The sequence below is a fragment of the Numenius arquata genome, chromosome 6, assembly GCF_964106895.1.
Source record: "Numenius arquata chromosome 6, bNumArq3.hap1.1, whole genome shotgun sequence".
Classification (NCBI taxonomy): domain Eukaryota; kingdom Metazoa; phylum Chordata; class Aves; order Charadriiformes; family Scolopacidae; genus Numenius; species Numenius arquata.
In genome coordinates this window covers 41365416-41390031 of record NC_133581.1, presented here as the reverse complement: position 1 = coordinate 41390031, position 24616 = coordinate 41365416, and the positions used below count along the sequence as shown (strand labels likewise).

Here is a 24616-nt window from a genome sequence, read left to right as displayed (position 1 = left end):
AAGTCCTAGAAAAGCACAGGTAAGTGCTCACTCAATTCTCAGTAAATCCAGCGGAAAACAGGTCTAGTACATGGACTCACTCTCCAGAACACAGGTGCAGAGCTATTTAGGAGAGCAATACTCACCGTTATAGAATTGCTGAGCTGTTTGACCTTCTGCTCTAGTTGTTCTCTTTCCTGTTTTAAATCTGAACTCCATTTAAGTAGTTTCTGTTTTTCCTCTTCTTTTGCTACAGAACAGAGTATTAATCAGAATATTTAACATGCTCCTGTTAACAACAGTGGACAGAGGCTCTAAAATGGTTCATGTAAAGGGGTAATTGTGTTTAAAGTCAATTCAACAACTTGTGCACTAAATCACCTCAAAATTTTACCTACATACACAAGTGTCACAGAAGGCTTAACAAATATTTAGACTGCTATTTTCACTTCACTAGTTATTAAGGTTCCTCCCCTTTAATTTCCTTTTTAAAGGAAGTACCATTCTACGCCATTCCCGAAATAACACCTTCCATTACAAAAAGTTAAATGGAAGCGTTGCTCCTCATTTTCCTACCTGCTTTATATGCAATATATGAATGAACAATTGCTAAAGTTCCTGGCCATGGGATTGCTTCTTCCTTCTTTAGCATCTGAAAGAAAAGCATTTAGAGATTTAGCTGCTACACAGGCTATCCCTAGAAAAGCAAAAAGGAGATAGGGGGAAAGACAGGGGGCTTTTTATGGCTATCATTAGTCTCAGCCCTGTTAACATGAAGCTTCACAGACCTCTTCTGAGATTTAACAGAGGGAATTATTCACAACTGTATTGTGGCTCCCACAAAGCAGGCCTGTTTCTTACAAATGTCAGCATTTTCTCAAATTCCCTCCATAGCCACAAATAAACTCTACTAATGAAACTGAGCAACTTAAAAGAGGAATGAAAGGATAATATATCTGAACTCAAACTTGCCAGGAGACGTAAACATTATTTCGTGGTTCAGACAAATTGCTGATCTTAGCTGTTCTGGGAGAAAACTTTTCATGGCACAGAGCAGTCTCCACACCATACATTCAAACATCACGCTTCCTGGCTAGTAAAACATGAAACCGTCTGATTTCCTCTTCTTATCAGAATCGCCTTAATAGAATTGTCAAACCCTCTTTTTAAGGGTTAGCACCATTTATATCTTTCAGATCCTTCCTACATATTCCTTCCTAACAAGCTTTATTTTGAGAGGAAAGATATGTATTGCGTCTTTTGAATAAGTGAATCAGAGGTGTGCTCTGTCACTTTAGAGAGAACTATCTCAGATTTTTCCCCCTTAATTTTGTGGAAAACTATCACAGAGGTATGAAGAGGAGGGATAAAGCCAGAGCAGGCAAGAGCAGGAGTAGGGAAGTGGTAACACCCCCTCCTCACTTGCAACTACTGACCAAGTCATTTGAGTTTTGCATTTTCATTCTTCTGAACAGCATATTCTGAACAGGCTGTTTTTCTTATGTTACCATCTGGCCAACCGAAGGTCACGTGGGCGACCAAGCAATATGCTAAATCAGACAGAACGCTAACAGCTTCAGTCTGCTGATTATCAGCAAGCCTTTGCAGCTTCTTGAGTTCCATGTAAGGGTTAGGAATACAATAGCTTACTACTTCGTAATCTCCATGCAATTATAAAAAAATATAATATTAACATATCCTCTGTTCACTTCAATTGTGTGCTTTCAGGAAGGGATCTGGAAGGAAGAAGAACCAAACTGTTTACCTGTCCTCGTTATACTGATGCTGGATGATATTATTAAAGAGATCACTGAAGACAACCTCTCTGATATTTGATTTATATGAGCAAACAGGGGCTTATATTTGCTCTGTCTATTGAGGTAGGCTTGTGCAAATGCTTTATTTATTTGTTCAGAAGAATATACTAATAACTTCTGAAGAAACAATGAGCTTAAGATGAACAGGAAAATTCCTACGGGTCATAGAGAACCTTTCCCAAAAGTCTGTGTGCTTTGGCCCAGAAAAAGAGTAAAAGCAAGGGTAACAAATAAGGACCCCAAATCTGGGAACAAGACTTAACAGTTTAGTATTTGCAAGCATCAACAGAGGTCATTCAATCAAATGCCCTATTACAGATCAAATAGATTTGTTCAGTGTCGGACTGTTGATCCAAGTAAGCCAAGTGATCCGGTTATTTTCTTTAACGCGGAAAAATCTTTACAGCTCATTGTGTATAACTCTCCCTGTCTGTCAAACAATACCTGGTCTTGACATTTGGGACAGATCCACATGCCCTTGGGAATGGTTTTCAGAGGCGGGTCCAGACAGTCCAGGTGATAAACACGTGAACATGTGTCACACATCAGCAACTGCCCACTTTTTCTGCAAACACTGCAAAAATCCTCATGGATATCGCCCTATAAAATTGAGGGGAAGGGGTGTGGGTGAGAAAAAGAGAGAGAGAGAAGGCAAAAAGTGAACTTTGACCTTTGACATCTACATTCTAGTTGAATGCAAAGTTTACAGCACAAGCTAAGGGGATTCTCAAATGGCCAAACCCCTTTTTAGGACACGGAACAGGAAAACCAGGCAGGATGTCAGAAACACTGACACCTCTTCTCCCAAACACTCCCCCTGTCCTCCCAAGGCAAAATGTTACAACAAACACTTCTTACCATATAACAACTGCTACCCCATAGCCTGTCTTCTTCAAGATTCCCCCTTTACCCTGCTTTTTTTTTGGCCTAAAGGGATGAGCTACCCACTTTCTTAACCCTTCTCATTTCTGGATGTAAGCACAACTCCACTTCGGGAATGCTGATGAGGCTGTCTCTTACCAGTAATGGTATGTAAGAAACCCCAATTGAATGACTTAAAAGAACACTGTCAGATATTTAGGTCACCTTTAAAAATGAAACTGGAAGGAAAAGCTGTTGTGCTGGTAAATGAAAAAGAATAGAATGAATTATGTTCTGAGACAATTCCTTTACTTCACTTAGGTTACCTCAAATTGCACCAAAAAAGCTGTGACTCAAAATTTTCTCATTCTCTGTAAAGAGTGGTTTATGTTTCATTGCTAACATAGGCTGAGAGCCAGGATGAGGGAATACCAAGAGAAATTTTCTAACCAAGGGGTTTTTTGAAGTAAGAATTGAAACTACTGCTGGCAGCGTCTCCTAAGAAAACCAGGTTTAGTCACTATTGCATCACCATCAGAGATTTCTACAGCCATTAATTTCCCAGAAAGGTAGGTCTGATTTTTGTCACTTTTTCTTCTCTCTCTCTCCTCCTGTTACTCCCATCTCATGCTTGGGGTGGTGGTGGTGTTTCTGTTTGGTTTTCTTTGGGTTTTGGATAGTTGAACAAAGAGGCATGAAAGACAGACGGCCCCGCATCCAGAGAGGGGTAGAGGGGCACCCCAGCCCTCTCCTCTCACCACCTATGGGCTGTCCTAGCAACTTGATGCATTCAAGGTCCCACCTGGAGTCTGAAATAGGCACTTCTCACCAACTTCAGTCAAAGTTTCATACGCACCAGATCTGCAAGACGGCAATCTTAAGATGTAGGTGCTGAGCCAAACTGCACATATACACTTCCCCTGTATGAAATACCAACAGGTGCAAGGTTTCATTTGGACCCACACAGTCTTTTCACGTGAGTAAGTTCTCTCAATTTGGAGGGAGAGCAGACTTGGCTGTGCACTCACACGTTAAGTTGCCAGGCAAGAAAAATGACACTAATCTCTACTACGGATAAAATATTAAACATATTGGAAGAATGACACACAAGCAATCCGGTCAGGTTTCTACTCCCTGTCTCTGTTGCTGATGAGGCCTTTCTTCAAAGGGAAGGCTATTCTTCTCTTAACTCCCAAGGTTAGCACTGATGTCATGTTTTGCAAAGGATCAATCTTTAGTGAATTTTCAGTGCCATGTTTTGGTTCCGTACATCCCGGAGATCATTGAGAGCTGGGTTATGGTATTACTCCATCCTTTAACACCAAAGAGTTCCTCAATGTTAAGTGAAGAATTAAATGAGTGACTTTTCATGCCTCTTGTGTAGTGTTGTGTGTAACCAGGCTGAGAAGAACTTCTTTTCCTTTATCACACATTCTGTGAGTACAAGGAAAAGAAAGCAGGCAGGACATGCCATATAAGCTAAAACAAAATCCTCTGTAACCTAAGGGAAAATTAATAGGGAAATTCTCATATTTTAGAAAAAGAAAATTCTCATTCTTGAGAACTACATGTGTCAAGGTGCTTTGATTGCCACAGACTACAGGATGGCACTCGGTGACTGGCTCAGGTGCAAAACTGTTGGTGTGTTGAAAACCAAACCTGTTTTGTTTAATACCCTGCAGAAAGAGACCTATGCAAGAGACACATACGCAGTTGCTTCTTAAAGGGGAGACATTTAGAAATTTAGACCCAGAACCTTCTAAATTCAACTGAACGCTGCAAAACCTGAAGTGACACAGCTGGTCAGCGTGCAGTGCGGCTGAACACATTGAGATGACAACACAGATGCACAAAATCCACAGTCCTATTTTTGGTAATGCAAAATTCAGGGCATTTCCTCAGAATTAATAATCGGCCTTACCAAATTCCCAGCCACTGTTTGATTCCAAAGAGATGCCCCAGGTTTTACAGGCAGTTAATAAATATATGCATAAGGGGGGGGCTGGATTTGATGTTGTGACATGCACCCCACTGATCTCAGCTTCTGGGCCAGCTCCGTGAAGGCTACAGGCAGCCAATTTAGGCTAATGCAGAGCTCCCTGAGGCTGCCCTAAACACATGCTACAGGCTCAAGAGACTGAAGAATAATTTCAGAACAGAGACCGTAAGAGGTGATTTAACGTCACTTTTTGCTCTACTTCCTCCACACCAAGAGACCAGGAAAATAAATGAAAGCTTTTTGGACAGCTAACAGTTTTCTTTATTTTTATAAAGTATCTAGAGCAGCAGGGCCTGGCTTTAGGCAACAGAACTGAATAATACAGTATCAAATCAGAAGTACATGTAGTTTCTGTGTTTGAATGTGTAATACCTATATTTATATCTAAATATTCTGCAACAGGAATTGTTCATGGCCATATAAATATAGATGATCATAATGTATGATGTAAGTGAATTAAGTTATCAGAAGCAATAATAAGAATAGTAATTCTGGCATTTCCTAACTGTTTCAGACTTGACTTTGCAATCTGAATGTGCGCTGATGCTCCTCTCAACTGAAACGTTGTTTTGATATAAAAAGTTTACTAATAAAAAGGCATTTTGTGACCACAGACTTGAACCATCACTAGAATAGAGATTTTTGCACTATTCTTACTGCTGAGTAATTGACTGTCAAAGGCAATTGCTATCTTCCAGGTAATATGCCACTACCATGTAAGGGGGAATCACATATAACCAGGTGGTTCACAGCCAACTGCCAAATAGGAAAAAAAAGGAGAGAGGAAAAAAAGAGAAGTTTTGCTCAACCCTGCCTACTGCATCCCTTCCTTCCTTTTCCCACCTTTTATTCCTACTTTCTACCCCTCCATCCTCATCACCAATCCCATCTCAAGTTCCTGCTTCATCCTCCCTTCAAACTTTATCCCTGTCATTCAGAAAATGACAACTCAGAAGAAAGGCAAGAAGGCTGTTGTGGGACACGGTGCCTGGTGCCAAGTGCTTGGCCCGATCTGTAATTTTCACAAGTTGGCTAAAGACAGACTACTCAAGTGCTAAATTTCAAATTTCTCTTCTAAATCCTATAGGAATTAAACCTTCTCAGCAAATTAATGCAAAAAAATAGTTTGAAGATGGGCAAAACTGCAGTTTTCTTCCATATCTGTCTGAGGAACTGCTCAATTGTTTTAACTGAGACTTCTGAAATAGCCTTTTACTGAGGCATGCACTTGTCGTGGTTTCATTTTTAAGTCCCCAAAAGCTGGAGGCTGTAATTACAGACAACATTTTTCTGTCCTATCTAGAATAAAGAGACCTTTCTATATTCACATCATCTGCTAACAGTGTAGACCCTCTTCAACATGACATGGACTGGCCTCACTGCCAAAAGAAGTGATCCTGCCTTCTCCAAATGCCCAGGCACCCATTTCTGTCCCCTGCATGAGGCTGGTTCAAGACCATGTGTGCCTGCAAAGTTAACCGGGTTAGGGCACAATCTTGGCTAAGACTAACAATTTTTAGCTATACCAGTTCCCTTGTGCAGATCACAGTGTGGCCTCAGATACACTTGTGCCGGAAAAACATAGGAGGCATTTAAGGGATGAGAAAAGACTGCTGGTGACAGGCAGGACAGTTGTTCTCAGTGGCAGCACTGGTCATTAACTGTGGAATGAACATTTCAGTGTATATGGTATTCTACATCTAATTAACCTGCAAGCTCCTGAAATGCAAAAGACCTGATTTTCCTCTTTGTCTTAATCTCCAGCATGGCTCGTACTGTTGGTGTTTAAATATATAGTACTTTTCCAGCATTATATAGTGCTTTTCTAGCCAAGGATGCTAAAGGTTTTCACAAGTATTGCTAAGTTCTCAAGACTCAGATGTATAAATGGGGGAAACCCAGTCACAAAAAAGGGATGTGACAGCACAAGCTTATACAGCAATTTTATGAGAACATATTAACAGAAGACTCCCTTCCAGCTCATGGTGGCAATGGGAAACCATTCATCTCTTTATGATTAGCAAGAATTACAACATGTGATGACAGAAGAACGGATTTACTTCCTTCCCGATATTTTGCTGCCTGAAGGTTCAAATTTTGTTTAACAGTCTTTTAACTAAAAGAGTATTTTTATGAGCACTTTGAAATACATTTTCTGCTTTTACATGTATTTTATCTTCTATGGAATTCAATACCAAATATTTCTGAAAAGTTTACCAAATTAGCCCGATTGATAGTGAATATGCATTGAATGGGACTTTGGGATAAAATTGTTTCAAAAAATTAAACCCACAAAATGTTAGTGCTGCCGCACATGTACAAACTAAAGGACTTGTCTGGAAACACGTTATAGATTTATATCTGATTCTAAAGGGGAAAGAGTGTTATTGTGCTATATTATAATGTGCTCAGGTAAGAGAGAATGTTAATTATCTGCTGTGTATATCTTCAATTGTCTCCTTTAAAATACTTCTATTTTCATTAATTAATGAATATTAAAGCAATCCAGAACTTAGGCCTAAATACTATCCAAATTCAGAAAATTCAGGGCATTCAGAACTAGATTGCTACAGAAATTCACAATTCCTGATGTAGCTTGCTGCAACAAGGCACTGCAGAACACAGGGCAACAACTTGTTATATTGTTTTGAGAGCTCTTAGACAGCGGGAAAAGACTCGGCAGTATACACATACAAGTCAGAGGTGGAAAAGACCCCCACCACATTCTCCAGTCCTTCTCTTGGGGCCAATGTAAAAAAAAAAGTGCTCTCCAGCACGTTTTCTCGTTGTTTGTACTGCTTGCTTTCAAAAGGCCCCAGAGATGCAGCTGCTCCACCTTCCCCCTGAGGGGCTGTTCCACAGTCACGTCCATTTGACCGTCAGGAAAGGGGTTTTACAGTCAAAGTGCTATTCTGCCCTCAAAAGCGACTATACAAAAGAGAACCTTTTAATTTCACATACATATTCCCCGAGTATCGGAATTGCATCTATTTATTTCAGTGACTCAGACACACTAGTACTATTTCTATTCCTGTTACCTCTGCAGAACAAATACAGTTCAGAGGCAAGAAGCTGGCTTCTATTTCCTCCTGTATGTGGCCAGTAGAGTTGGTGTCTCGGTCTATGTATTTACAATGATGCAACTGCATAGATGAAAATAAAGCAGCCCCTCTCTTTCTTAAAGCCCATTCCGAACGGTTGGGCCTCAATTATATGTGATAATATGTTTTTTAACAAAAGGGGGGTGGGGGAAGATACTGCTCTGACTCAGATTGCAGAAGGAGGTTGCAGCACTGGTATTAAGAAATAAGCAAACACCATATTTATTTTTTTTTTTTAAACTGTGCCCATTAAGTAGTAGTCATTAAAACGCAATCACTTTACTGGAAGTACACTTACAACTGAGATTTTTTGTGCAATGAACTGTTTCACCCCTCCTGAAGAGTCACAGTACACTTTCACACAAATCATAGTGTACTGTCCCTTCATTATGTCATTTTGGACCTACACAGCAACTCAGTCCAATTCTTCCCACACTATTTATCTTCTACAGTTTATACAGGACTTTTAATTTGTTTCTTGCAAGAAACAGAAACAATTAAATAACTGGCTAGTTCTCAGTAACTTAAAAAAGGTTGTGCTTTGAGTAGCAAATCTTATCTTTGAATTAACTTAAAATAAGGACACTCGGTTTTTCATAAATTGTAAGAAAATGACCAGATTTCACTCAAGACAGATTTTGTGATCTGACCGCAGGGGTGAGGTATTTAGCTACGCCAGGCCACCAGAACTGCCACAACCAGTGCTGTGAGCGCTGGTCCAGGTTGTCCTGAGTGATGCAAGAGGTTTCCTTCCTTCTTTCATTACAGAAACACACCAACTTTTTGTTACTATGGTCTGTAAGAAATACTTTTCATTCTCCCCTTCCCCCCTTTTCATGGATGACAGACTCAATTCAGTCAGACAAGATCTCAGACACTGCACAAAGGAAATGAGCTCATCTAGCACGCCTGGTGCCTCCCGATGTTTCAATCCACTGAAGGAGTTAGGAATAAAATCTCCACAGGGTAAGAACATAGGTGCAGGAGGAAAAAGGAAGGGTGTTAAAAGAACGCCGGACCGTTTCACTGCACTGAATCAGGACAAACGATGAGTGAGCCTAAAGAAACAAAGTCTGCCATGATTTTGCCTTGTGGCTCTTTCTGCATATCTTTCTAAAAGTAACCCCCTCCCCAAGAGTTACTTACGTCTGTGGAGCTGGGGCTAGGCAGGGACACAGGCTGAACAGCTGCGGGAAAAGTAAATGTGGTCTCTGTCTTTTCATTTTCAGGGGAGTCAGGATAACTGGATAGAGGGGATGTGGGGGTCAAAGCCCCGAACCCCAGCACCGTGTTGTATTTAGGTGGACGACCTACATGTTAACAACAGGGAACACAAAAAAAAAAAAAAAAAAAAAAAAAAAAGGGAAAAATGATCTTACATACCTTTGGCCAGTGGTCCTCATTGGCTAGCGTGAAAAAGGAAATGATGTAGCACAGAGAGGAAGTTAATATTAAAGTTACAAGTGGAAGGACAGAAGCAAAGATTTAAACATTTTTAGGAAATCTTTAAGTAGATTTTGCAAGGAAAGAACGTTTAAAAGATGTATTTCAGAAGGAAATAGAAATAAGCTCTGTAGAGGGTCAAAGAATCACTCCCATAAAAGCAGCATGGGGACACTTGCCACTCTTTAAAAATGCGTCTATTCCATTTTTAGGGAAAACATGTTGGCATCAAAGCTGGAGAGAAGCTACAATAACTACTATTAAATCCTTTCTACAGTTATCCCACACCTTCCTATCTTTCTAGTGCCAGCACAAATCTACACAAAGGTTAAGCCCTTTATCAGAGGCCAACACTCACCAGCCCCCTCCTCTTCTTCCTCTTTTTTTAAACCCACTCACCCACAGATCAGCACTTTCTACCCTACTGGTACGTTTTTTTTAAATTAGGCTACCTCAAGAACAGGTCCTTTTGTCTGATCCATAGTACCAGCACTATCAGTTGTAACCTATCACTGGTCTTCCCACTGTAATTCTCCTCAAATTCTGTATTCTTTCTTAGACTTTCTCAGTCAAGTATGTTTGATTATGCACAACTCCTATATGCTCCTTTAGACTAGCAGAAATGCAAAATGTCTTTGTACCAATTTTCATTAAATTATGTATGCAAAGCAAGACGGCAAAAAAACAGTATGTAACCATCATTTCTGCCCCCCTTCTCCACGATAATTTATGGATATGTAAACATAAAGCAGTTAGGATCTAGAAATAATTCCCCAGATCTTATGTTTACAGATTGTCAGTCTATAGCTATTAACAGGCAAAACCTTGCATTTAAGGTCTGGATATATTCCAGAACTAAGTATGTCCTTGGAAACGGATTTCTGATAGTGATGTCCATGGCTGAAATTTCTGACATCCTCAGCACCATCTAGAATTAAACTAAAGCTCTCAAGGGCACATGCTTGCATAAGCTTTTCACCTAATGTATTGCTATACTAAATCACAAAACAAGTATATACATCCAAATCTTTTGTCAACTGAAAATGTGTGCTACTAATTCAGTGCTGATGCAAGGCAGAGGCTCACAACAGGGTGTGAGAAAAAAAAGAAAGTATAATAGCAGTCAGTGTGCAAAAACAGGCTAAGAGAGTATCAAGTACAAAAGCATGCAACTGTTTTCATTGATACAGTACTTCTTCACAATGAGTTAAAAAACAGAATTAAGAAATCATTACTAGAAGAAGGAACATTTACTTATCCACAGAGTAAATGCAAAGAACTCTCTCTAAAATCTCCATCATATAATTTTAAAACATATGTTTAATGTTATTAGAGGATGGCAGTAAAGACGAGTGTTTTTATTTAGAATCCGCATAGCTGCAGAAGTGTCAGCTTTGCCACATTGCCTGCTGGACTGAAGAGGTGTATCAAAGAGAGCACATATCAAATGAATATTTGACCTTGTAGCCAAAAACCAAAGATAATGGAACTGGTCAGTGATAGGCAGGACTGTGGGTTTTTTAATCTGATTGATTAGTATTTTTTTTAGACAGCAAACTCAGGGGTAGAGAAGGCATTACAAGTCTTTAAGGACTGCAGAAAATCACCAAAAATCAGGGAAAGAATGTGTGCGGCTGATGCCAAGCACAAAAAATGGTATCACGTTCTCTCCTATGCTGTTCTGACTCATCTGCTTCGCCATAATCTAAGTCTTAAAATTTCACCTCTTCTACAGAGGGATTTCTACTGAATAATACCATATATCTATATGAAAAATCATCTCTCCTTTTAGGGTAAGTAGTGCTCTGGTTGCAGAAAAGTGCTCAGTATGAGCACGATAGCCTTTCTTGCTCGAGATAAACTCTTTTGAAGGACCCATCTCTAGCCCCAGTGGGGAACAAGGCTTTTGTCACACTGTTTCCTCTCCTATTCAAGGAACAGACACTTTTTCCATAACCACCTTCCTCTTGATGGTAACAATACAATTTAGTTATTAACAAGAGGATCCTGACAGCAACTTCATACCACTAAATGATGTTCAAACATCTCACCTTTCACTTTGCTCTACCTATTGTATTTTTTTTTTTTTTTTTCGAAGAGTGAAACTGAAACGAAACATTGAGCTGCCTAATAAAACCTACTTTGCTAATCCCTAGAAGTCATGATCTTTGTCTACCATGGAAATTTACTGGACAAATGAAGTACTGTAGAGTCCTCCTTTGCTTTGCTCTTCAAAACAACAAGGGGATTGCAAAGACACGATGGAGGAAGAGGCATACAGCAGGGAGACAGGTCTAAGTATACCTCACCTCTTTTACGTGTCCCGGGATGCATTGTGCTGTTCAGGTACGTGACTGCATTCTTCTTGCGCTGCAGGGAAGAATATAACAATTTTTGTTGGTGAACGTTTTTGGAAACAACTATGTGCAACAGCTGAGGAACAGCACGGTAGTCCTAAGTGAGATTACTAGCTGCTCCGTTTCCCAAAGCACAGCTCCAGAAAGGTTAGCTTTTTTACACTACTTCTGACATCTGGACTGCTTCAGGCTGATACACAAGCTGAACTCGCGGTAAGACGAACACACACTGCCATTTAACATCAGCTTTAAATAGCAGAAGGCAGAAAAAGTATTAGGAGAACATCCCAATGTGTTTATTATTTAAAAATATGAGGGTCATATCATTGCAATGGCCTTTGAAATTACAAATGATAGCTTGCCCGTCTAGTTAGAACTGAGATAGCTTAGGAGGTATTAACATGGCACAAAACCACAGAAGTTCATAATGAAAATATGAGCTTCCCCCAGCAAAAAAAATTAATACCTCAGGCTCAAAAACGGCTCCACTGTATACTGGATTTGCTGTTGTTCTTCTTTTCCTCTCTTGTCGCTTACTTTGGATTTCTTGTAAAACAAAGCATTCAGGTTAGAGAACAACAGGTGTCAGAAATTATATAAAGTCCTCAGAATTCCTCAGTTTGCATGTGATGAGAGCTGTGATGCTTTCTACAGAACACCAGTCATGCTGAATATAGGCAACTTTGTTATACTTCTGATTTCTGAAGGTTTGAAAACTAAGAGCTGAAAAGGAATACAAACACAGTGCCTAACTAATGAAATGACCGCCATCTTCTCGCCAAATACTACACAACAAAGACATTTTAAACTCATGGTCAGTGCAACTGGGATCTAAAACAAAAAGCCTCTAGTAACGTTGTTAATACTTAAAAATAAATACCCTACAGATATATGCAAGCTACTGAAATATTAGGCTGTATTTCACTATATAGGATTAATGAGTTTATATTATAAACCCAATTATAATCTATTAATTCATTCACTATGGATTACAGACCCATGAAAGCATGAAATAAATGAAAAATCCAGATGTGGGTTGCAGTACAATTACTCCTGGTGTAACTTTGCAGATCCAGGGGATGTCCAGAAAGCAATGGGATTGTCACACATTTCTTTCCTACCATCAAAGCATACACTTTCTTCCCAGCCACTGATCTCAGCTGCATAAACTGAGATCTTTGTTTCAACGTAGTAAGAGGAACAAAGAAGTATGCACAACAAACTAAGTTAGATCAAGAGTACAGACATCCCAAATGTACTTTTGTGCAAGAAAATACTACATTTAATACAGAAATATTTTGGGCCTGTACTTCCAATTCAGTATGGCCATGAAACAGGGATCTCAAGAACCAATTCAAGAATTTAAGACACTTTTCCTACCTTCCAGATGGTCATGAGTAACTAGTCCCAGAGACACCATGAAGGCAAGTTTCTGTGAGGGGAGAGGAAAAAAATCAAGGTAAGTCCAACCATTAGGATAAGCTATGTCACTTAGGCCCTTTACAGGCAGTTGATAGGTAACTAAGCAACAAAAATGGTATTAGTAATACTTTGCTTCTCTAAATCACTTTTTATTCATATATGTAGAACTGCTTTACAGAGGACAGACAACAGTCCCATTTCCTAGATGGAAACCTAGGCTAAGATACGGAAAAATCCCAATTGCTCGTGATCACAGAGTTGGCAGAGCTGGGACAAAGAAAGCAGTTTCTTTACTTCCAGTCCAGCACTGAATCGACTATGTGACTGGCTCTTAGAAAATACCAAGACAAGTCAATTGCCAGCAAAATATTGCTAGCTGAAGATCACTCTCCATATATTGTGAACTACAAAGAGCAACTCTGGTTTACATTTGCCATTCGATAAGGGGTATGGCTTTCTTAAAGGATTCTAATTTTAACGTAGGAAGTGCACAGACATGTGAAAATCAGAGTTTGTACTGACAACAGGTAATGCTCACACAGTAGTCAGTTTGAATCCATCTACAAACACAAATGTAATAGAGCTTTTAGCTGTAATCAGTTCCAAAGCTCTGCATGGCAGAAAGCCTTTAAGAAATAGCCATTCTGGCCCCTCTTTCCCCCCAAAACTGGAATAAACCCCAGGTGGAATGTGAATGCGACTCTTTCCATCCTGCTCACCAGAGCAGAAATATTTTGTAAAGCAAAATAAAGACATTTCTCCAGCATTAAAAATAACTCCAGAGGTCTAAAACCTCAAAGGAATGGAAATCAACACTGTAATCTAAGCCTCCTGGTTGAAGGAAGTATCAGAGGTAAATTATTATCTTCTAACTCACAAAAGACTCAGGAGTCAAACGCACTCCAGGACTGAAAAACGCAATGCATTATATATATTTAGAATTCTTATTCTGTAGCCTTATCAACCACTGCTGTCCAACAGGAATGGATGGAATGCTAAAGTTAAGGAATCTTGAGGGAACAGAGGGGGAAAAACGTTTTCTAAAGGATGGAGTGTTTCTTTTTTTTCTTAAAAGGAAGCTCTGTGTGTGTTCTGATACCTGTGGATTTTCTTCTCGTTTTGGCTTCGGTGCAGCAGGTGGAGTTACTGTACGACTTTCTGTTTGCTTCTCTTCTGCTTCCACATGTGGTTTAATAGTCTGAAAAGAAACAGTATTTCTCTCATTCAGTGATAAGAATTACTTTTTTTACTTTGACTAATAATGCAAAACAAGTACTTTTGCAGATACAGGAGAAAAAGTTTAAGGCTGGCAGTATACTAACAAAGACTTAATTGAGGAATCTGATGCGAGATGAATATTAAATAAAGCGTTTTCCTTTAACAAAGGATGAAACAGCCTTACCACTATTCCAGTAACCCACGCATCTTCACAAACAATAAAAGTCATCTTAAGAGTTAACTCCATTACAGAAATCACTATACAGTATAAGAAAACTAACAGACACTTTAAGAAAAAGCATCCCATGGAAGACTTCCATGTAGAAACTATTCTGTGTGGCACTTCTCACTTCTCAGTCTTCATATTTCATAGAATTATGAATGGCTCAAAAAATGTCTCTCTGACTCCTATGATCTCAGATGTTTCTGAAGCTTTTTTCTTTTCTGAAGTCATAATCTTCTGCAATAAACCCTGCACAACAATCCACAGCCTGTGGCATAGCTGCTGAGGCTACAAATGGAGTGAGGTGAGCTACAGAGAGACAAACTTTCCCCCTTTATTATATGGAGAAAACATACAGAAAAATTCATGTATTATTTATTAAACCACCACCATTCTTCTACGTGATCTTCAATAGTTGAATTGCCAGTAATTATTCAAAGAGCAAACGAATATTGCTGACATCAAAAGGAATAGGCATCAAAAGTATAGTATTGTAGAAGTACAACTTCAAACCATATGAAAAGGGCATGCATTGCTGAACAACTCGTGGAACGGCCTTGAGGTAGGCAAGAACCTACGCATGAGAATTCATAAGCAGAACTGAGCATGAGCATATCTTTCATGCACATGATTTTCACAGTCTCCATAGGTGACTTCAAAAGCAGAAGGTAACTTCAAGGCACATTAGTCTATGAAAGAGTTATAAATTAAATATATACTACAATTACTTATATAAATTACAGAAATATTGTATGTTATAGATAATGTATTATATAGTACACAATATTATACTAACATATACTATACGAAGGAGTTAAAAGTGAAACAGAAGATAGCTTTGCTTAAACTGAATGGCAAGGACTTTAAGTTGCAACACACACTGACTAAAGCCATGTTTTATTTTATAGAAGTCTTTTCTGGAGAGAGACTTTAAAACTAGACATCTAGAATTCTCTGTTTCTGAGGGTCTCCTTTCCACTCAATCAATTCAATTTAGTCACGGGAAGCTATCAGTCTTCAGAAGCTGAGCGAGACTGTTTTGCCTCCAATCACAAGACTGCAAGATCAAGGACAAAATGGGATACATTTATCATATCAAGTACCCCTATGATTTTGCGTAATTTTTGCCTTTCACATAGCCACTCTTTGAAAAACAGAAACACAGAAATTATTTTTCCAGTGTTTCTTAAAGGCTTGATATGAACACGGACTTCGGTTTGCACTTGGTCTCCAAGATACTAGTAGCTTGTTTATAAACTACTGAAGTTAAGACAGTAGGGGGAGCATAAAAACACTGAAGCATGAGAAAAAGATTCCAATGGGCCATACTAAAGAAAAAGGTAACTTCTGCCCCAAGAGTTGCAAGTCACTCCATAATTTGTACTGTTGTTGGAACATGAGTATTTCCAGTACCCACTGCAAATTTCTCCATGGTTGTCATCCTCTCCAAACCGGCACAGAAAAGCAATAAACCCAGTATGCTGCATTAGTAGAGGCTTTCTTAGCTGTACCTGTTTTTCAATGTTTGGTTTGCTGATCTGTACAGTCTGAGGTCCAGCGAGCCTGGTACCCGGTGCTGCTATCACGATGCTGGTGAGCTGTGCCATAGGGAAAGTTTTGGCTATGGTTGCTGTCTGCCCGTTAACTACGCGAACAGGGTGTATGGAGTTCTGAGAGTTGGGTAAAGAGGTGGGTGTGAACTTTGTTGTCAACATCACAGGCCTCTGAATAAGCTGAGGAGCTGCAAGCATTGGAGGAGGTGCTGGGGCAATAGGAATGTTATTTTGGGCAACCGGTTTAGGTCGAACCTACAAAATAAAGAAAGAAAAAAAAAAAAAGAGAGATTTGTGTATCAGTATTTCAGATGAACTTTTTTACTAAGTCTTTCATTTCAGTCTGTGTAATCTGCAGAAGGCTGCTTGATTTTTTTATAGAAGGTAATTTTTAGCATAGTGCCCTAAGTATGCTACGAGAAGAAAAAGCCACATTTTCAAACATACTTGCATAAAACCCACCCATAAAATTTGCATATGCAGTCACTGCCCCTGAAATGGTATTTGGATGCACAGACACTTACATTGCATGTTTATTGCCAAGTGCCTTATTGATGCAAATAGGATCATATATGATCATCACAGGAGGATTTCATCATCACAGACTCATGCAGGTTGGAAGGCAGCTCAGTAGGTCTCTTAATTTGACCTCCTGCTCAGAGCAGGGCCAACACTAAATGCAGACCAGGTTCCTGAGGGCTTTTGTACAGATAGGTCTTGTAAAACTCCAAGGATGGAGTTCCCACAACATCTCTGGGAAGCCTCTTCCACTCCTAATTGTCCTTAAAGACAGAATTGTTTCCTTATACGCAGTCTAAACCTTCCCTGTTCCAATTTATGATCATTGCCTATAATTCTCCTGCCAAACACCTGTCTCCATCTTGTTGTTAATTTCCTTATTGATATTGGAAATAAAGGCTGCTCTCAGGGTGCCCCCAAAACCTCTTCTCCAATCTGAACAAGCCCAGATCCCTCTGCGTCCCCTGTCAGGTTATATATATTCCTGTCCCCCAGCCATCTTAGTGGCCTTCCTCCCCTGGACTCATTCAAATTTATCAACTTCCTTCTGGTACCAGGGGGTCCAAAACTGCACGCTGCATATCAGATTCAGTTCTATGATTGCTGTGGAAAAGTGGACAGTCTCTTCCCTTACTCTGCTGGCTGTGGTCCTGTTGGTACAGCCCAATGTGCCACTAAGCTTCTTTGCTGCCAGGGCACACCACTCATTTACCTACTGTCAACCAAGACCTTTTTAGCAGTGCTGCTCCCCAGCCAGCCAATCCCCAGTCTGTACCTATGCAGGGGCTTAGTCCATTCCAGGTGCCAGACTTTGCCTTTTTCTGTGCTGAAGCCCAAGAGATTCCTGCTGGCCCATTCCTCCGTCCTGCATAGGGCCCTCTGAATGTCAGCACTGCCCTCAAGAGCATTGACTGCACCCTTACATGTGGCATCATCCACAAGCCAAGGTGGATTGAGGATGAATTGTGTCCTTCACCAGGTCACCAATAAAGACTGACAAAAATGATGTTCATTGCAAGTATCACCTATCTATGCTATAAGTTCCTTTTCCTATTGCTCGTTCTCTGTACACTCACCTGTGGAAGAAAATTTGGACGAGGAGTAAGTCTGGGAGGAGGGATGAACTGCGGCACTTTTATGGGCTGAGGCGTAGCCTGAACCTGCTATGAGAAGGTAAGAGTTCAGTAAGAGGAAAAGAGCTTTGAAGTTGTTCACCAAAATCAACATCCTGAATGTATTTTCAGACCTGCTGTCCCCGGTTTTCCACTCTGTAAATAATTTTTCACAGTAACAGGTTCCTCATTAGAAATGTGTTAGACAGACCTAATCTTACTTTCCAGTTGCTACACACCTTGCTTCATAAACTGAAGGTATCTTTCCTTTTAGCTCAATTGTACCAACTACTGTGCTCTGCAATCTAAAACCATTTCACCTCAAGACAATGAAAACTCCTATTTGTTTTAATAGTTAAAAATCAGTCAGATTGAGCTGCCACGGTTAACCTCTGAATAGCACCACTAGCTACCCTGGGTCCCCTCTGAAATTAATGTCCATGTGAGTTTCCACTCTTCTGTACTTCTGTCCACCTACATAAGATTGCAACTTACTTCAAAAAGGTCTTGTACTGATTAATTAATGCTTGGGATAACATTTTGAGATTTTTGATTAAATTTTCCACAGAAACATAAAACACGGACTATTATTAAAACAGAATCACCTCTCCAAACCTAAGTAAGCTATTCAGCAAAGAAATGAAGCACAGACAAAAAGGACAGATGAGAGTGGTGGAAGGGATGACATGGGAAAAGAGAACAATAGAAAAAAACTCCACTTAAATAGCCTTCTCTATTCTGATTGCAAACATATACCTCATTAGGAAACAAAATTACTTCCATTTGCATTATTAAAATAATAAAGATAAATCGGATTTATGTTTAGTGGAGCGTTAGCCTTTACTCTAGAAGTAAAATTTCCCTGTCGCGATGCTATACAATGCCTGGTTTCCTGACCAAGAAGCCTATATAACCCAATTCTAAAACGTTGCTTCTTTTATTTCTAGGTGGTTAACTATTCTGGTAAAGACTGTGATGTAATCAAAGCACTTTCCAAAATATATGCTTGAAGAAACAGGATCTGTATATGTGCATGAAAAAGTAGTGAGTGAAGACACGGTTGTGGGCAGAGTTAAGTGATGTGTCAAACACCAGAGACTTCATCACGCAAAGGGAAGGAGAGAGATTGACTCAAAAAAACCTAAGATGAAAACCCAAACTGATCAAATGAAGAAAGTCTGACATCTCCTTTATCAAAGGAAAGAGTAGGAATTCTGCAGAACACAGCCACACAGATTAGGTAGGGGCAAAACAATCGTTACTTCCCCGTGACTAACAATTGCTAACAGGGGAAACTTTACACAGAGGTGATGATAGCACTGATTTAATTCTGTAAGGCAAAACAGTAATAACAACCCATGTAGACAGTAAATGCTTTTCTCTTAGATTATTATTTTAACAATGTCAACTAGCGAAGACTCACGACACGTCCCTCCTATCCTCCTTTCTGTGCGAAAATCTGACTGTTTATTTATTTTCTTCCCAATAGCCCTCTTGTAAACTAAACCCACACAAATCTGCAGGGCAACCACGTGAAACGCTTACCAAAGTTACTGTGTTTTTTGCCACTATTTGGACTGCCTCAGCTCCTGGCCCAGTGACCTTATTTGTTGTCTGGAGGTTGACTGGTGCATTCTGCGCATCAGTGCTGAGGACTGCTTTCTGATTGTTGTTGATAGCAGTAACCATGGCAATGGTAGGTCTCTGACCCACAACAGAGGCAGGCATGGTCGCAGTTGCTGCTTTCAAGACGAGAGGTAGTGTCTTAGTGGTGATCATAGAAGCTGTAGTTACAGTTTTCTAAGGGAAACAGAAAATACACTGTAAGAGACAGAGACACTTTGCATCAGACAGGACGTGGGCTGGTTAGTCAGAAACAATAGACAGTAAGAGAAAGAAAAAGCTCTGGGTCTATCTACCTACTGTTCAGCAAGCACATTATCTTACACCTCTGAAAACTGGATAGCTAGAAAGGATTCTCATTTTTGAGACACCCGTTGGGTCTATTTTAATCATCTGCAGCATTACAGATCGGTTCAAAACAAATTCCCAAGAAAACGACAATCAAGTGTTAGTAGTGGCATATGTATTTTTGGATCTTTTGGTTTCATACTACTTCCAAACATGTACTTTCAAAATCAAACCTATGAGGCCGAGGTTTAAGAAACACACTAGCAAACAAGCTTCTCACCAATTAACACTCAAATTTTCAATCGGAAACTTTATTTACAGAGATCCTCACAATGAGAGGAAGAAGGGAAAAACCATTCATGAATTGGTTTCTTTAAGAACAAAAATGTATTTTGATTTTGAGTATCCCAAATTTCAGTTTTAGCCATACATATGGTTATTTAGCCCTTAACTTTCTGTCCTAAGAAGAACAGTAGGGCTATCCTGAAGTTGTAAGAGCTGGCTGTTAAGTCTGTCCAGCTGCAGACAATTAAATTTAACTTCTGTGGAATGGGTTGATTTTGGAACGTGTATGTGATGCCATGATTGCTCTTGGCCTGTTTTTTAAAGAAAAATCACTTTTGAATCATTTAATGCCAACATTTATCTGAAATGCCTGAATACACTATGCCCACAAATTCCAAAGTTAAAATAACTATGATTTCATAGTTTTGTTTTAAAATGTACTGTCTTCTAAGATGTTAAGGGAAACGGACAATTACGAATCTCATTCAAAAAGCAACAAGGCAAGAGAGTCTCCATATAAAACCAGAACACAATGTGCACAGAAAACTCATGACAAGTGACACTCAACAGAATGGAAAGTTAACTTATTTCTTTTCTCTTTAGAGTAAAAAATCTGTTGTACCAAGGGCACTGCATCTTCAAAACGGTTATTGCCATGACCAAATGCTCTGAGTATGAAATAGCCACCGTTCCCTCCTGATGTCAGCACTAGGCTCTACAACAGGAAAAAATGGACAACCAGGGATCCCACAGTCTTTTTTCTGAATGTGCCTGATTAAGACTGCTTGATTTTAATCACACAAGACCTTTCTTTTCTTTCTAATAAAATACTTCCAGTTGGATTCTTTAGTATTTTCACCAATTTATTTCCTTAAACAAAAAACGCAGTTTACCTTCACGCCTCTAATTTCATAATGCTTAAATTGTATCCCCTAACTATTAATTATGCACAAGTGTGAAAAAAATTCCAGCACTGAATAATGCTAAATCAGAGGATAATTCATGCTTCCATTTTATATATTTATACAAAATCCAGACATGCGTCACTCTTCCTTGTTGCAACATGAACAATTCCCTTAACTTTTTATCTGAGATTCAAGAGCTTCTTAATGACCTCTGCTGCACCTTCTCCAAAGCAAGAGGCTCCATTCCCCTAATGCAGCAATATTATTCAAGCTTTTCCAATGAGATGGAACGTGGTATCACTTTCACGAGCATCACATTCATCCATGAACGTTTTAAAGAAAACTGTAATCAATCATGTAATACAAGACTGTGACTCTTTCAAGGGGTTCTAGTAAGTCTGTAAGTACTAAGAGTATAGTTTCAGTCAGCAGATCACGGAGCTTAAATATCCTTGTTACTTCGCTGAGCACTCATTACCTTGGTTTTTCTAAAAAGTCTTCAATGCGTGAATTCATACTGAAGTGGCATTCATCGTAAGTCTGCATTATTTCACATAATAACATTGCAGTAATATGAAATTTTAGCAGGCTTGCTGCCGTATGAAAAATTTAAAAAGCCCTTCTTACAGGACTATATTAAATATATTAAAATGTCACTATTAAGGCAACATATATACCTTGACTCCTAAATTGACTTACTCTGAAAATAACCATTGAAAGCATTCTCTTTAACGACACTGCCTTGAAAGATGTGTTATTTACAAAAGCAGGCACCAAAAAACTTTCAAGAGAGACAAAATACTTGACTTTTCTTTGCTGAAAGAGACTGAGGGGGAACAGGAGAGAGGCACAATCTTAGATGCAAAATGCGGAACAGAAGCAAGGGAGGTTACTTCAGAATTATACCAACATAAATAAAAATAGAAAAGTGTTAAGGACAAATACTGGCTTTTTTATTCAAATGAGAGGATGACGTGCCCTTCAGTTTATAATGACTTTCCAAGTACAACTGTATCACTGATACTCAGAAGGGTGTCGCAGTTTTTTGACTGTTTCACTAGAGGGCTCTTTAACTTTGAACAAAACCTCAATTTTTACAACCCAGGAGATGACCTGGAAGTTAATGCATGAATGCAAAGTGTGGAATTAGGAGAAACACAGTCATGTTTCCTGACTGAAAAACAGAGAGCAGTGATACAGCAAATAGCGATCCATTGTTTGCCTGTAAAATATTTTAGGACAAAATAGTATTTACTTCTTTGTTCTGTTTTAGCTTTGATATAGATGTCACTCATCAAAAATGCCTTTTCCTTAGTTAGACTTGCTTCATTTCTTCAATATTCTCTTATCAAAAATACAATTATCTAAGTCTCTTAAATACATTTTTGGAGAGCATCCAAAACAACCTGTTGAGTTAACGAGAAAATTAACAGCCCAACCACTTCTCCCCCCTCTACTTCCAGGAAAAGGGAAGACAAGAACCACAACTGGTCAAAGCTATGGTTGTGATTCACTACAATGTGTATGAAGTAAACTTCATGGGTGAATTCTACCATCTGCCTATCCCAGTAAACATGGGCTGCTGGGATTGCATCAATGGGAAAAAAGACCTTACGTACACTTCTTTTTACAAAACACCTGCTGCATTTTCTTGCCGTTTCATTAGCATACTTTGGGGATTCTAAATATTTGAACAGGAGAGGCTTTGAATCAGCTTGGAATTCCCCTCTCAGTAATAGCAGACCACTTTCTCTGGTGAGTTCTGGGATTATGCCTCTAATCCTATACTGTACTTTCCCAAGAAAGACACTACTTTGTAAAATTCAAATTTAGCAATTATTATTGTATACTTTTAGATTAATCCTTGAAGATTCAGATAAGTATGATTTGATACAAGTTACCTCTGTTTAAAAAGAACCAAGCAGAAAGAAGAGGGAACTGTTCTCTTACATTTTGCTCACAGATGCAGCGAGCACTCTGTTAAATCTTTAAAAAATTTTAATCATACACCTCATACAGTACATATAACATCTTTACTGTTTCTTTGCATACCTACTGAGTATGGATAGGCAGTCATTCATGCACCTATGGAAAAGACAGGTTCATTTGCTAAACTTTCATTTATTTTTAAGAAAGGTGATACTGCCAGTCTTCGTTTCCATGAGGTTATGATCTTTTAAACACTAGGGGGCTTGGGTTTTTTTGACTCAGATAGCAGGTTATTGCTGGAAAAAAACACACGACCCATATGTGCATATGCATAAAAGGAGACAATCATACTGGTACTCTAATGGGTGTAAGTGAAAGTTTGTCATTTTCTCTCTGCACCTTTCTTTGTGGTTTGTGGTGGTTTTTGGTTGGGTTTTTTTGAGAGTGAACTTCACCTTCAGCAAGGAAAAGAATTATTGTAGAAATTTTTACCTGTGATCCGATCACGTTTGGAGAGGGTGCAGTAGATTGCTGTTGCTGTTGATGGTGGTGTTGCTGTAGCTGTTGTAGTGGTTGCGGCTGTGGTGTCTGTAGTTTGTTTTCTGACTGTGCCAATGGCTGTATTTGAAACTTACTGTCTGGCTGTTCCTGCTTCACTATCAAATTCTTTCGAAGCTGTTCCACCACTCTTTTCTACCAGATAAACAAAAACATGAACAGAAATGACGAGAGTTATTTAGCTGCACACATTAGAGAAGATAGTAACACCTAAAGTCACATTTATTTAATATAAATAAAGAACTGCTCAGAAGCTTAGTGGGATTTCTCTTTTTAGAATTTTAAATATTGGTGTTATCTAATGGGCAGAGTGTCAAAGCAGGCCACAGATGAGTGCTGCTGCCCAGCAGGGTGACCTTGCTGTCCTTGCAGAAACCCACCCATCCAAATTCAGCCTATTCACAAATCACTGCCAGACCAAATTCACTTGAGACTTGGTAGCATTCAGATTCCAAAGTTTTTGACTCCTTCAAACACACACCGTTCTTACACAGTGCCGACAAGGGACTTCAAGTTGAAGTCCGAGGCCTGACTTCAAGGCAATGGGGATGCCATTTTGTACCAGGCATCAAACCTGAGTTGAGAGAAAGTCAGTTTGAGCGCAAAGTGGGGAATAGGAAGGGCACGGATGTGGGGTTGTTCTGCTCAATATTAGTGCCACCTGAAAGAAAATCAGATCGGGCTACCTATATGGGAAGAAAATTGCACAGATTTATTTCTCCCAGCTTAAAGGCTTCCTATTACATTGTAGCTTCCATGAAAGGCTGAAATTATTTAAAAAAGAAATTTCTTCTCCTGGTAGCCTTTGTGTATCTTTAGATGGTAACTCAACAGATTTAAGAGCAGACCAGGTGACGTGCAGGATAAGGTACCGTGTCACCATATGGGTAGTAAGGGCTTACAATTTAAGTTCATATTATACTTTAGTGTCGACAAGGGTGAAAACACCATGAGACTTTTTTTTACCTTTTGCAGGCATGATAGAAAACAGACATTTTTTTCCTACACTCCAACCACCCCCAAAATAGGAGAGCGTTGAAAAGATTTAGATGTATACTTTAGCCCCCTTGATCAAGAGAACACGCATACTCCAAAGCGGTGATATGACAAGGTTGGCTTCAGAAGAGGACAATGAAGTCAACAGACGTGGTAGGGGCTCAGCTGAGAAACACAAATGGTCAGGAAATCTCTACCAGAGCCGGGAGCCGACAGAGTGGGCTGCCCCAAGCGGTTCCACTTACATGGAAAAAAGAAATTCCAACAATATCATATGCTTAGATTTTTGTTTTGAAGCATTAGTATTAAGACAGTATAAAACAGAGAGATGGAACAAAGAAACTCAACCCAAAATCCAGCTATTTACAACCAACTGAAACATTTTTTCCCCCTCAAATTTCTTTCACACGTGATTATGAAATTCTGAG

General features: G+C 39.3%; 1 protein-coding gene across 4 annotated transcripts in view; it reads right to left on the bottom strand.

The window, feature by feature from the left end:
* Positions 1–24616, bottom strand: part of PHF21A (PHD finger protein 21A) — a 135059-nt gene that overhangs the window by 3333 nt on the left and 107110 nt on the right. For 2 of the 4 annotated variants that reach the window (XM_074148456.1, XM_074148455.1), the window contains 12 exons: positions 23127–23327; positions 19150–19404; positions 17569–17655; positions 15932–16228; positions 14079–14177; positions 12938–12989; positions 12024–12103; positions 11510–11570; positions 8904–9067; positions 2241–2396; positions 556–631; positions 126–229 (listed from right to left, as the gene is read on the bottom strand). In XM_074148456.1, the coding sequence (XP_074004557.1) occupies positions 126–229; positions 556–631; positions 2241–2396; positions 8904–9067; positions 11510–11570; positions 12024–12103; positions 12938–12989; positions 14079–14177; positions 15932–16228; positions 17569–17655; positions 19150–19404; positions 23127–23327 (1632 nt within the window). Of the gene's footprint in view, positions 1–125; positions 230–555; positions 632–2240; positions 2397–8903; positions 9068–9140; positions 9164–11509; positions 11571–12023; positions 12104–12937; positions 12990–14078; positions 14178–15931; positions 16229–17568; positions 17656–19149; positions 19405–23126; positions 23328–24616 lie in introns of all 4 variants that reach the window. The other 2 variants (XM_074148458.1, XM_074148457.1) reach the window with 2 other exon arrangements.